Here is a 13,600-nt window from a genome sequence, read left to right as displayed (position 1 = left end):
TCTGCAACCACAACAGGCGCTTGTTGGAGAGTCTGCAACCACAACAGGCGCTTGTTGGAGAGTCTGCAACCACAACAGGCGCTTGTTGGAGAGTCTGCAACCACAACAGGCGCTTGTTGGAGAGTCTGCAACCACAACAGGCGCTTGTTGGAGAGTCTGCAACCACAACATGCGCTTGTTGGAGAGTCTGCAACTACAATAGGCGCTTGTTGGAGTCTGCAACCACAACAGGCGCTTGTTGGACAATCTGCAACCACAACAGGCGCTTGTTGGAGAGTCTGCAACCACAACAGGCACGTGTTTGAGAGTCTGCAACCACAACAGACACGTGTTTGAGAGTCTGCAACCACAACAGACACGTGTTTGAGAGTCTGCAACCACAACAGGCGCTTGTTGGAGAGTTCAACAGGTGCTTTTTATAGTAACTTCTGTAGTCAGAAACAGCCTGAAAACTGCAGGCAATGCTCATAAATCAGAAGAATTGCTTGAAGCCATCACTCAATGTTTGGCTACACACAAGCCATTTTTAGATGGACTTATCCCATAGAGAGAACTGAAAAAAAAAATATTAGGCATTGGTGATTTCTTACCTCGTCCACAGTCAGGCCCAAGAAAGCCTAAAAAACAGTGGCAGTTTCCAGATATGCATTCACCATTTCCATAGCAGTTACTGGGACAGTCATCCACCGATTCTATAAGATAGAAAAATGTACAATTTAAGGATCTTGTAATCTTGTGCGGATTTTTCAATGGTTCTTACTCCAGATTAACTGAAATAGAAGCCATTGTTGATTGACCCTGGTTCAGAGAATTACACAACTCTGCCACACGGCACAGACCTCTCTGGCAAAACTGTAAACCTAATTTTTCTCTGTTGCAATTAAGCAACTCTTACAGGTCTACTCTCTCTCCCAGTGTGTGACTGGACAATGAAAGACGACACAGCAGCCTGATAAACTTACCTCCATCACTCTGCTCTCTCCCCCTATCAGCATATTTGGTGTTAGAATTTGAGCACTGCAACGCAGCCTATTTGCTCCTAGTGCTGAGCTTAGCGGTTTTTAGCTCTGAGTACTTATAGTGCTCTTATTTACAAAACTACATTTAAAGGACGTATTAATGAATGGATACATAGTTTGTAATATTTTTATGTGTTAAATTCCCCTGAATGCTTTAAATGAAGGCTAGCCATAAGTTGGCCTGGAGGTACCATTCAAAGCATGCCATTCTCAGCTAGGGTTCCTCCAGAGGTTGCTTGGGGTTTCTTGAACTGTGGCTGATAGACCTCATATCTGATGGTGCCTGCACATTTCTAGAACCAAAGACCACTGGCAGAGGCAGCGTGTGGGGAGGAGCAGCATGGTGCGGCAGCAGTGATTACAAAGATTCCAGTTGCAATAAACAAAAAACTTGTATCGAAGGTAAAGTTCAAAGGTACAAACAACCCAGCGGGAAGGAATCCAGCTGGGAACACTCACAGGTCTTAACAGGAATGTGGAATGGAGCAGGTCTCAGTGGTGCTGACAGTTTCTGTGTCAAGGGGGTGTATATGACCTGGCTGGTCTGTGTCCAAATTGGGGAATTTCCTGAGAGGACGGCATGTCCCTATCCTGTCTCTACTCATCTGTAACCTTTCTCTACTGCTATTCATTTTACCTGACAAACGGAAGACCTGTCCCTACACTATCCATTCTCAAAATGCAGGCCAATCCCTAAATAGACTCTGCATGACCCAAGATGGCCTCCAGACTCATATGGGGTGGCAGCATCCAATCGAATTGCTTCCCCAGTGACCTAGGAAACCATAGAGGAGCATGTTCCTCCGGACGACTTCTCCCTCTGCAATGCAGCTGCGGTTGAGCACTACCTGCAGTGGATTGCACCTGCCTACGAACGGCATGACACCAATGATCCTTTTAGCTGACTGTAAGGATGGAATTCTGACCACTGATGTAAAGGACATTATTTCCACTGCCCATCACTGTATGGAGTATTCTTCCCAACAACCACCATTGTAATGAACATTCTTACTGACCACCAGTGTAAGGAGCATTCTTCTCACTGACCAATCTAGGGGAGCATTTCACTGCTCAACACCACCAAATAATTTTGTTGTATTAGCCATTGGGTTTCAAATACATTAAGTATGAGAAGAATGCTCCCACTGACCCACAATGTGTTGGTTTTAGCAGGGGTTCTCCAAGATCTGAAAATTATTTTAAAAGTTCTTCTGGGGTAAAAGAGTTGAAAAAGGTTTGCCTATCTGATCAAAGGAATAATGATTAAAATTACTAATGGTATTAGCCAACAGTTTTTGGTGATTGTGTCAATATGATATTCCTATTCATGTTTTGCTACTGAAGACCTCTGCAAGCTAGCCAGCACAAGAAAGAGTTTACAAGTCCAACAAATCCTAAATATTGGCATTTTGAGGAACAATATAACTATGTCATCAGACTGCACTCTTGATAACCCTATCTGCTCTAAAGGCTTGGCCAGATAAGGAAGTCTCCTATACCACTGAATATTGTATTACTTGCTTATGGCTTGGAGAAGGTACAAAGGATGAGAGCGTCATCAAGCTAGCGTGATAGCAGTAAACTTTCACTTTGTTCATCCTTTGTACAAATGATGAGAGCTTCTCCAGTCCAGAGTGAGTTATGTACAATCTTCAGGCTACCCCAGGGACCCTCCAAAGATACTCCAGTTGACAAAGAGATGTCCTCTAAGAGTTGGGTCCTAAACTTGATTTCATCTACCCTTGGATCCAGTACCCTGCCTACACATTCTTTGCTTACAATGGCTGGTAGACTAAAGAAACACACTCTCTCTGAGGAAGAAAAATAGGCTTCACTGTGTAAGAGAAAGCCAGCAATTCCCTGAGCAGAGCATCAGAGGACGATTTTGCAGCCTATCATTTCGGAGACCATCAGAGTTAAATAGATGTCAGGCACAATTGTCAGGAAAATAGCAAAAAGAAGACGTAGGAACTTGTGTTTTCCATTAGAGCACTTCAGAAAGGCTAGGAGGTTACAACACCTATTAATTTATTGATCGGGTCTGCATTTTTCAGTCAGTTCATGTGATTGTGATCACTGGGTAGGATGACCAGGCTGACCCGTGCATTTTATCCCTTTACTATAGTCTTTATGGGCCTGCTGATACACCAGTGACGAATTCCTAAAAATGTTAATCCAGTGATCACAGGAGTACCAATCTATGTATATTATACATCTGATCTTGTGGGATTCATTGTAGCGGCAAAATCCTCTGGAAAAAAAAAAAAATCAGACCTCATCTCCAAAGCAGTAGAGTTTGGCACAGAATTGGCAGTAGACAGCTCCAGTGATTTTGCCACCAATAAGATAGGTCCAGTGATCTAGGGTTAAAGAAAAAATTCTGCTGGAAGATGCATCCTGCAATTTAGTGACGGGGTGATTTGAGTTTTGAGGATAGGGTATAAAATTTAGAATGGTGGCATACACCAAGTATAGTGCCTTGAAAAAGTATTCATACCCCTTCAAATTTTCCACATTTTGTCATGGTACACTTTAAAAACGTAAATGTAATTTATTGGGATTTTATGTGATAGACCAACACAAGTGGCACACAATTGTGAAGTGGAAGGAAAATGAGAAATGGATTTCAAATTTTTTTCAAAATAAATCTCTCAAAAGTGTGGTGTGCATTTTTATTCAGCCCCCCCAGAGTCAATACTTTGTAGAGTCACCTTTCACTGCAATTTCAGCTGCATGTCTTTTTGGGGATGTCTCTACCAGCTTTGCACATCTAGAGAGGGACATTTTTGCCCATTCTTTTTTGCAAAACAGCTCAAGCTCAGCCAGATTGGATGGAGAGCGTCTGTGAACAGCAATTTTTGAAGTCTTGCCACGGATTCTCAATTGGATTTAGGTCTGGACTTTGACTGGGCCATTCTAACACATGAATATGCTTTGATCTAAACCATTCCAATGTAGCTCTGATTGTATGTTTAGGGTCGTATTCCTGCTGGAAGGTGAACCTCCGCTCCGGTCTCAGGTCTTTTGCAGACTAACAAGTTTTCTTCTAAGATTGCCCTGTATTTGGCTCCATCCATCTTCCCATCAACTCATGATGCTGCCACCACCATGTTTCACAGTGGGGATGGTATGTTCAGGGCGATGTGCAGTGTTAGATTTCCACCACACACAGCGTTTTGCCTTTAGGCCAAAAAGTAAAATTTTGGTCTCATCTGACCAGAGCACCTTCTTCCACACGTTTGCTGTGTCCCCCACATGGCTTCTCGCAAACTGCAAACAGGACTTCTTATAGCTTTCTTCTTGCCACGCTTTCATAAAGGCCAGATTTGTGGAGAGCATGACTAATAGCTGTCCTGTGGACAGATCCTCCCACCTGAGCTATGGATCTTTGCAGCTCCTCCAGAGTTCCCATGAGCCTCTTGGCTGCTTCTCTGATTAATGCTCTCCTTGCCTGGCCTGTCAGTTTAGGTGGACAGCCATGTCTTGGTAGGTTTGCAGGTGTGCCATACTCTTTCCATTTCCAGATGATGGATTGAACAGTGCTCCGTAAGATGTTCAAAGCTCGGGATATTTTTTTTTATAACCTAACCTGCTTTAAACTTCTCCACAACTTTATCCCCGACCTGTCTGGTGTGTTCCTTGGCCTTCATGATGCTGTTTGTTCACTAATGTTCTCTAACAAACCTCTGAGGGCTTCACAGAACAGCTGTATTTATATTGAGATTAAATTACACACAGGTGGACTCTATTTACTAATTAGGTGACATCTGAAGGCAATTCGTTCCACTGAATTTTAATTAGGGGTATCAGAGTAAAGGGGCTAGCTACAAATGCATGCCACCCTTTTCAGTAATTTATTTGTAAATAAATTTGAAAACCATTTATCATTTTCCTTTCACTTCACAATTCTGTGCCACTTTGTGTTGGTCTAAAATATAAAATTCCAATAAAATACATTTATGTTTTTGGTTGTAACATGACAAAATGTGAAAGATTTCAAGGGGTATTAATACTTTTTCAAAGTACTGTATGAGTGTAATGTGGAACATGATCTAAAATCCAGATATAGCCTTTAACATGCCTAAAAATGGAGACTAACCACTCCAAAAGTTTCTATTTTATGGTTTTTAGATAGAAGCGAACAAATGGTTATCATTTTGAAAATACAAGTGCCATCTGTACTTTTTACCAACATGTTCTGTATCTCTCCAGTCCTTACTGGATAAGGATATAAGCAGCAATGACTTCAACTAAAAAGTGCTGGACAAAGCACAGCACAGAGGTGAAAAGCCATATCGGAAGCAGACAGACAGCCCTCCTAATCTCCAGTGACCCCCATATCCCATGTATGAAAGTCGCTAACTCCAAGCAGAGCCGAACAACACACATGGTACGTATTAACACTGAAATTCAAGACTTGGACTTGGCTCACTGAGCGGCGCTTTTCCTTTAAGTGACTCCTGACAAAGCAAACATGTCCGATTCATATGGCGTACAGAGAAAGCGTAACATGCTGGGAACCGAGAATAATACTCCTATTAGGGCATTTAGTACAAATCCGAAAATGTGCATGTAATATCTTGCATATGCTATTAAAAGGGGGCCTCATTGGTCAGAGTGCTGCAACGATGAAAATGGCTCAAAGAGCATTTATTAATAGTGCGGTGCCGCTCTCACTTAAAGATCTAGACTTATCACCACAGCTGGTGTTGGCACAGCAGTGCGAAACTGGGACAGGCTCTCCCTGGATTTGGCCTTTGAGTTTGATTGCTAAAGAATCACTCCACCCCAAATGGATGTTTAGTCTTTTAGGGAATACTAGCATGCTGAATAAACATCTAATGACTTCTTATGTTTTACAGGTACTTAAGCAAATCCACCCAGTACGAAAGCTGCTAGATTGCCCCATTTACATTATGGAGAATGTGGCTAAACAACTGAGAGTCCTCTTAAAAGAGGAGTGGAAAAGTTCAGAAACCAGAACTATATACTAAGCAGGACAATGAAAATGTAGTACATTAGTCTCCTAACACCGGCCCTTTGCTTGAATTTGTCCAGCCCTTGGAGCACAATTATTCTCGGTGATATCATCAATGAGCCACGATTCCTTTTAGTGACACTAACACCAATGATAGAGCACTATTCCTTCCACTAATATCAATGATGAGGCACTATTCCTCCCACTAGTACCAATGATGGGGCACTATTCCTCCTACTAGTACCAATGATGGGTCACTATTCCTCCCACTAGTACCAATGATGGGGCACTATTCCTCCTACTAGTACCAATGATGGGTCACTATTCCTCCCACTGATACCAATGACGGGGCACTATTCCTCACACTGATACCAATGACGGGGCACTATTCCTCCCACTGATACCAATGATGGGGCACTATTCCTCCCACTGATACCAATGATGGGGCACTATTCCTCCCACTGATACCAATGATGGGGCACTATTCCTCCCACTGATACCAATGATGGGGCACTATTCCTCCCACTGATACCAATGATGGGGCACTATTCCTCCCACTGATACCAATGATGGGGCACTATTCCTCCCACTGATACCAATGATGGGGCACTATTCCTCCCACTGATACCAATGATGGGGCACTATTCCTCCCACTAGTACCAATGATGGGGCACTATTCCTCCCACTAATACCAATGATGGGGCACTATTCTTCCATTATTACCAATGATGGGGCACTATCCCTCCAACTAATACCAATGATGAGGCACTATAACTCCTATTAATACAATGATGGGGCACTATTCCTCCCACTAATATCAATGATGGGGCACTATTCCTCCCACTAATATCAATGATGGGGCACTATTCCTCCCACTGACAGCAATGATGGGGTGCTGTTATCTATCCTATAAACCACAGGTGTTATATCATTTTTTTTACTCCCAATGACCACCAAGCCTGAGGCATTGCAAACTCCCACTAGTGGCAGGACATTTTCCACTCCAACTGGCAAAAATGCAGACCACTAATTTAATATAACATCAATTTAGCAATATTTTATTAAATGTAATTATTAGTGCTTTACTAAAAAAAGAAAAGTGTAATTTTGGATACAGTAGGGAAGGGTTAAATCCCTGCTGGGTTATTTCTATACTGTCTGTGTATCATTGGAGAAATTTCCTTCCACTTCCTCTCCCAGAGTCTCAAAAAGAAGTTACAGGAAATCTCCCAAAGTGAGGCTTCTTTCTTTGAAAATAACCCCCATAAAAGGAGTCTCCATTGGAAAAGTTATCCATATTGTATATCCATATCTACTGGTGACAATGGTCACCAGTGCAACTGGAGGGGAAAATCTCCCTATGGGGTCAAATCCTTCCCCACTCCAAACAAAATTGAAAAAAATTATACAACATTTGTGCCTAGAGATACTCTAACTACCAATTGGGCAAAAGTAGTAGTTATTAAATCAGAATTCTCTCCTTGGAATTCTATATATGGGCTAGATGTGTACAGGAAGATTCTACAAAGCATTTTCAAAAGATTTTTAGCAAGCTTCTAGCCGCTTTGTTGACACCTTTAAAACATCCTTCAGCATCGATTTGGGAAGAGGAGGAGTGGTTGTTGTCAGGCGGGAAGGAAGCATTGTATTGCCTTCTCACAGTCTGCTTAAACTTCTTGAACCTCATGCCACAACCATGGGCATTGCACGCAGTTGTGAGGCACTTGCAGAACAGCCCCTTTCACTTGAATAGGTTGTGCTCGATGGGTGCTACACTTGCCGAAAGCAACAGAGAATATATAGCTGTGCTCAAAAGTTTGCATACCCTGACAGAAATCGTGGCATTGATATTAAAAATATGACTGATCATGCCAAAAAACTGTCTTATTTAGATATAGTGATCATATGAACCCATTTAAGATCACAAAAGTTGTTTGGCTCCTTTTTAAATCCTAATAGCAGAAATCACCCAAATGGCCATGATCAAAAAAGTTTCCATCCCCTGGAATGTTTGGCCTTGGTACAGAAATTAAAGCTGACACACACGGGTAAAATGGCAAATAAAAGGTTCATTTCCCACATCCGTGGCCTTGCAATTAGTGTCTGTGTATAAATAGTCAATGAGTTTGTTAGCCTTTTACATGAATGCACTGAGCAGACTAGATACTGAAGCATAACTGTCAAAAGACCTGCATAACAAGGTAATGGAACTATATAAAGATGGAAAAGAATATAAAAAGATATCCAAAGCCTTGAATATGCCAGTCAGTACTGTTCAATAACTTATTAAGAAGTGGAAAATTAAGAGATCTCTTGATACCAAACCAAGTACAGGTAGAGCAAGAAAGATTGCAGCCACAACTACCAGAAGAATTGTTCAGTATAGAAAGAAAAAACCCACAATTAACATCATGAGAAATACATGCTTCTCTGGAAAAAGAATGTGATTGTTTTAAAGGGGCACAATACGATGATACTTGAACAAAAATGAGCTGCATGGTAAAGTTGCCACAAAGATGTCTTTACTGCGCCAATGCCAGAAAAAGCCTGGTTACACTATGCCCAATAACACCTTAACATGCCCCACCGTGCTTTTCTTTGTGGAATTGGCACATCGGTGCAGCTTGTTCTAAGGGTCAGTCAGTACTCCCATGTGAATCTACATTTAACATCCCCTGAGTATTCTAAGTCTTTAATAAAAGCTGCCTATAGTTGGCTGGAAGCTTGCTGTACACACCAGGCTGTCACAGCTTGTACATACCACCCCCGAGAGGGACAGTACATTCACGTTTATATAATTAAGATGCTAGTTGCAGAGTTGTGCATTGCTTCCTTATCTCACTAAAACATTGCAGTGGGTAGATCTCACTAACAGGGTCATTATATCTCATATCCAACTCTTAAAAGCGTTGGCAAGTGGGCAGACTGGGAACACAGATTTCTAAGTAGCATGTGAATCCAGGGAATAATTGAATGCACTGGCAGGCAGAACTGTGTCCTGTAATGACATAGAGGATAGAGGCAGAAGCAACACATTTGGTGGAGAACCTTGGCAAATGATACTCCCAAACGTGTTGAATGCCAAAGAGACTGTAGTGCTTAAAGCAGGGAAGGTATATGACACAGACCACCAGTGAGGCAAGTATACTGCCTTTTCTTCTGCAACAAAATGGCATTTTGATTTGTTTAGAGACCTGATAGGGTCAGTTAAGGCAGTCGTTCTCTATGACCATCATAAGGAGCCATTGGGCTGCTTCAAACGTTGACTAGTTCCCATCTCTCTCAAGATAGCCCTACCTACCTTGGTGGTAAGGAGCTGACCTACCATTCCACCTCAAATGATATCAGAGGCATCAGTGCTAGCTGAACTGAACTTTATAAACTGCAGGCCTGAACTGGTCATCCAGCAACAAAGCAGAAGCCCTCAACATTGTTTCTGAGGCTCAGAGGGGCTTACCTGATGTCAACTAATCAAACCAAGAACACACTGTTAGTCCACGTCCCAATCTGGCATATGGAGTTTTCTGTGGTCTGGCTGTCAGGAGCCTGACCACACCATTCACCAGGCAGGGAAATTGGCTTCACTGAGAGGATGATCTCATGGAGAGGGATGATCTTGAGGGTGAATGGATATTTTATTTAATTATCTCCAAAGCTTACCTAAGGTCTCTCATAAAAATAAACCTCCTTTAATAACTGAGAAAACAAAACCATTGCCTAAAATTCCATACTTCCCTCTGTAGCACAAAGCTTCTTATGAAATGACAAGTCTTCTTTACCTTAGGGCAACCTTTCTCAGTGGACATTTGGGGATCATACAAGACAGTCAAAATGACCTTGTTTATTATGTCTCATACAATATGAGTTTTCTTCAATGCCTGGCAAGCTATTGTTCCAGAAGGCTCAGCTCTTGGGGATTCGAACCATGCTGAAGATTTGCATAGCAGGTATAAGATGTATTTTCACTATTCTCTTATCTGGAATAATACAATCAGCAGCTTGCTGGGGAAGAGGCTCGATGCAATAATGGCACGTTCTTAAAATTCAGATCCTAACAACACATTGTGCCCTTGACAGATGTGACTATTTTCTGTTTTTACAGCGCGTTCTTCAGGCCTTTTTTTATATTTCACTCTACCATTGTATTTGTCTGGTATAAATGAGGATCAGCATACAATTACTTTCTTTGTATAAGGATTCCTTGGTTTCGAAGATGTAAATTCAGAAACTGTCATTTTGTGCATCTTCATTCAACAGTTTTTACCAAAAACTACCCTTAAAGTTGGCATTAGGAAATATGCCACAGGCACCTCCATTATCTTGGCTGGCCACTTCTTAGTCAAGCAAGCTTGGGGGAATGTTGGCCAAGATGGACTTTCCAGGACAAATAACTAGTGTTGCTGCCTTGAGACAGACTGGCACCTGCATTGCCCAGCCATCCCTCCTCCATGGACGCAGTCAATTCTGCCTGAACTGCAGTCCAATGTGATCTCTGGTTCATTGACTACCCCCCCTCTCTAATTTAGTACAGCCCTCTATCTATTCAAGATTGCCCTCTTTCTAATGAAAGACCGCATCTCTTATTGAAGACCGCAATTTCTCCAAGCAAAGACTGCCAGCTCTATTAGCAAAGATCGCAATTTCTCTAATCAAAGACCGGCGTCCCTCTCTAATCAAAGACCGGCGTCCCTCTCTAATCAAAGACCGGCATCCCTCTCTATGGCGTCCCTCTCTATGGCGTCTCTCTCTAATGAAAAACCAGCGTCTCTCTACAGCGTCTCTCTCTACAGCGTCTCTCTCTAAGCAAAGACTGGCATCTCTCCACTTGAAGACTGGCATCTCTCCACTTGAAGACCACTTTCTCTAATAGAGGATCACTCATTCTCTAATCAAAGACTGCCCTCTCTCTAGTCAAAGACCACCCACTCTCTAATGAAAAACTGCTCCCTCTTTCTAAATAAACAATGTCCTCCCTCCAACCCAACTAAAACCTTATTCACACATAGATGCCTAAGAGGGAGGCACCAATTGTGAGCAACAAAAACCTGCAGAATTTGGGTGCAATGGATTATAAAAGCAGAATTTAAACAGACTTATAGTCAAAACATGACCCCCTACTTACTTCAAATCATGAAAAAATAAAAGAAGCCCTCAAATATTTTGCTGTTGAAACTGCAGCATCACAGTTCCGACCTGTCATTTAAATAAATGCCCAGACATTCTGGTCACATGATCTCTGCTGAAAGAGAGGACCGGCCAGTTTAAATTAAACCTCCAACAATGCTTGAATATTTATGGAGACACTGTAAAAGCCATCAGGGTGGTTGGATCTTGCATGTATGATTGAGTGTCTACTTATATCTATGACTGACCTTATGGGGGGTGAGTCAGACTGAAATAAGCAGGAACAGTAAAACACAATCACAGATGAGCAAGCAGGAGGAAGAGCCTGAACATACAGAAGGCAAGATGGCTTTAGCTGTATACTATAATTCCAACCAACGCATTTTTAAAAACATTAACACACAACAAATTAGATAGTAGCAGTGCATCTCTGTAAACTGTTCCTTGTTTTGTAATGTTGAAGATATTTTGTAGCTTATCCAAGACATGAGTGTCAGGAGCATACCCCAGAATTTATATCCACACAGGTAGCACAGACACCTTAATCCCATCACCCTGGAACATGTCACCTTAGAGGTTGATTGTTCAAGAACATGATGGGAGGTGTGAAAGTTGTAGAACCACCCTGTTCTAATTACATAATCCCATCCTTCATGTCAAGAAGTGTGAAAGGTGTTAATCATTCAATTCACATAGCTGGAGGTGTGAATTATTGTCAGATCTCTGGAGCAAAGATGTTAAAACAGTATGTGAAAGACAGATGGTATTCAAGGCCCCCATCCCTGTTGAGAAATGATTGTTCCAGGTTAATTTTCATAGATGGACATGAAGATTTCCTGACACCAAGGGTGAGATTTTGTAACTAAAAACAGAATAGTCCCACAACATTCACTGGTCTTGGACAATCAACATCTATTCCATGGTGATAGGATCAAGATGTCTGGGCTGCCTTTGTGGATATATATGGTGGGGTATGTTCCTGACATTCATTAGAACTAAAGAAGTGGCTTGAGTGAACTTTGAAATGTCTTCAACATTACAGCCCAAGTACAGTTGAATGCGACTAATACTAGATATACCATGACCTAGATATAAAGAGAACCTTCTCCTACATAATTAGATAAGTTTAATTACACTGGTTATGTTGCAAAAGAAATAAATTAAAATAATGCTCCTAGAAAGGTATCGGCAAGCCACATTGTGATAACATTCATCATATATATAACGGCAGAAAAGAAAAATCTGTACATGTAATAATCACAGCAGAGTCGGGTCACAGAGTCAGCGCCCAATTGTTCCAACAATCCAACATTATTCCAGAGTGGTCCTCATGACTGCAGGACACGCCTCCACCATCCAGCAGTACATGTACAGATGGACGTCCAGTGACCCAGAAGCCCTGGAGCTGTTCGAAAATCTGTCCTTGGAACGCACATTCAGCTCTGGCAAACGGAGGCTAGAACTGGCTACAAACTGCTTGCTATAAAACCCCGCAACATCTTTTCTGAGATGTTAATGTTCCCGGTAAGCATAATCCAAATTAAAAACAAGAGCGCCCAACAAAACCGCTGATTAAAGTGGAATTTGGAAATGAAAAAAAAGAAAGGCAATTAACATTTTTATTGTGCTTTTGTTTTTACTGTTCTTCCGCTGTATTCTTTACAGAGGTTTCTGGCTGATTTGAGAACTTAATCAGACTTAACAATGTGGGGGAAGCTTACAGCCAACTACAGGCTGATTTTTAGATACAGGTTAGTACCCTTAACATTGTTAAAAAAAACAAAAAAAATGGCACAAATGTAACGCATGCATATAAATCCATTTAGGCCTCTTGCACACGGTACTGATGTTTGAGCATCTGAAATTTCAGGCACTTGTTTTGTGCATATTCACACGTAGTTATGTGTGCATTTGTGCGCAGAATATATTGTTAGGGAAATTTCATTAATATTTATGCCCATACACGCGCATTTGCGCATATTTGCTCACAGGCATCATACATTGCTGATCAAAAATGCAGATTTTCCTTTTTTTTTATACTGAGGAATACGCTATGCTTATTTACGCATCTGTGTGCAAAGGTGAAAATAATGGGCTACATTTTACCTCAGTAAAAAAAAAATGGCTCTTACTGAGTTTTTTGAAGCTGCAGTGTGCAAGAGGCCTTACATATACAGGGTGATTGAAAAGTAACTCCTGATTTTAAAAATCTTATAAATTTATTTTTTAATCATTTTTACAAAAAATGAATATGAGAAGAACACACATAACATGGAGTTTTATTTAACTTGTTGCCGACCGCAGATAGCCGAATGACGGCTGCACTGCGGCCGGCCAGTTCTGAGTGGACGTCATATGACGTCCCCCCAGAACGCGCTCTCCTGCGCACCCCAGGGGGCGCGCACCCGGCGATCTCCGTGATCGCTGTGTCCTACGGACACAGCTGATCACGTGATGTGGTAAAAGGCCAATCACAGCG

At 41.8% G+C, this 13,600-nt stretch overlaps 1 protein-coding gene across 1 annotated transcript in view; it reads right to left on the bottom strand.

The window, feature by feature from the left end:
- The window catches only part of LOC149439268 (teneurin-4-like), a gene marked incomplete at its 3' end in the record, with an annotated part of 229,179 nt that overhangs the window by 107,797 nt on the left and 107,782 nt on the right, over positions 1-13,600 (bottom strand). The window contains exon 6 of the mRNA XM_089659238.1: positions 591-692. Coding sequence (XP_089515364.1) covers positions 591-692 — 102 coding nt within the window. The remainder of the gene's footprint in view (positions 1-590; positions 693-13,600) is intronic.

The sequence above is a fragment of the Staurois parvus genome, unplaced genomic scaffold (assembly GCF_062004578.1).
Source record: "Staurois parvus isolate SC_StPar_1 unplaced genomic scaffold, SC_StPar_1.0 ptg001137l, whole genome shotgun sequence".
NCBI classification, from domain to species: domain Eukaryota; kingdom Metazoa; phylum Chordata; class Amphibia; order Anura; family Ranidae; genus Staurois; species Staurois parvus.
Note: the sequence above shows the minus strand (reverse complement) of the source record. Positions and strands in the feature narration are given on the sequence as shown.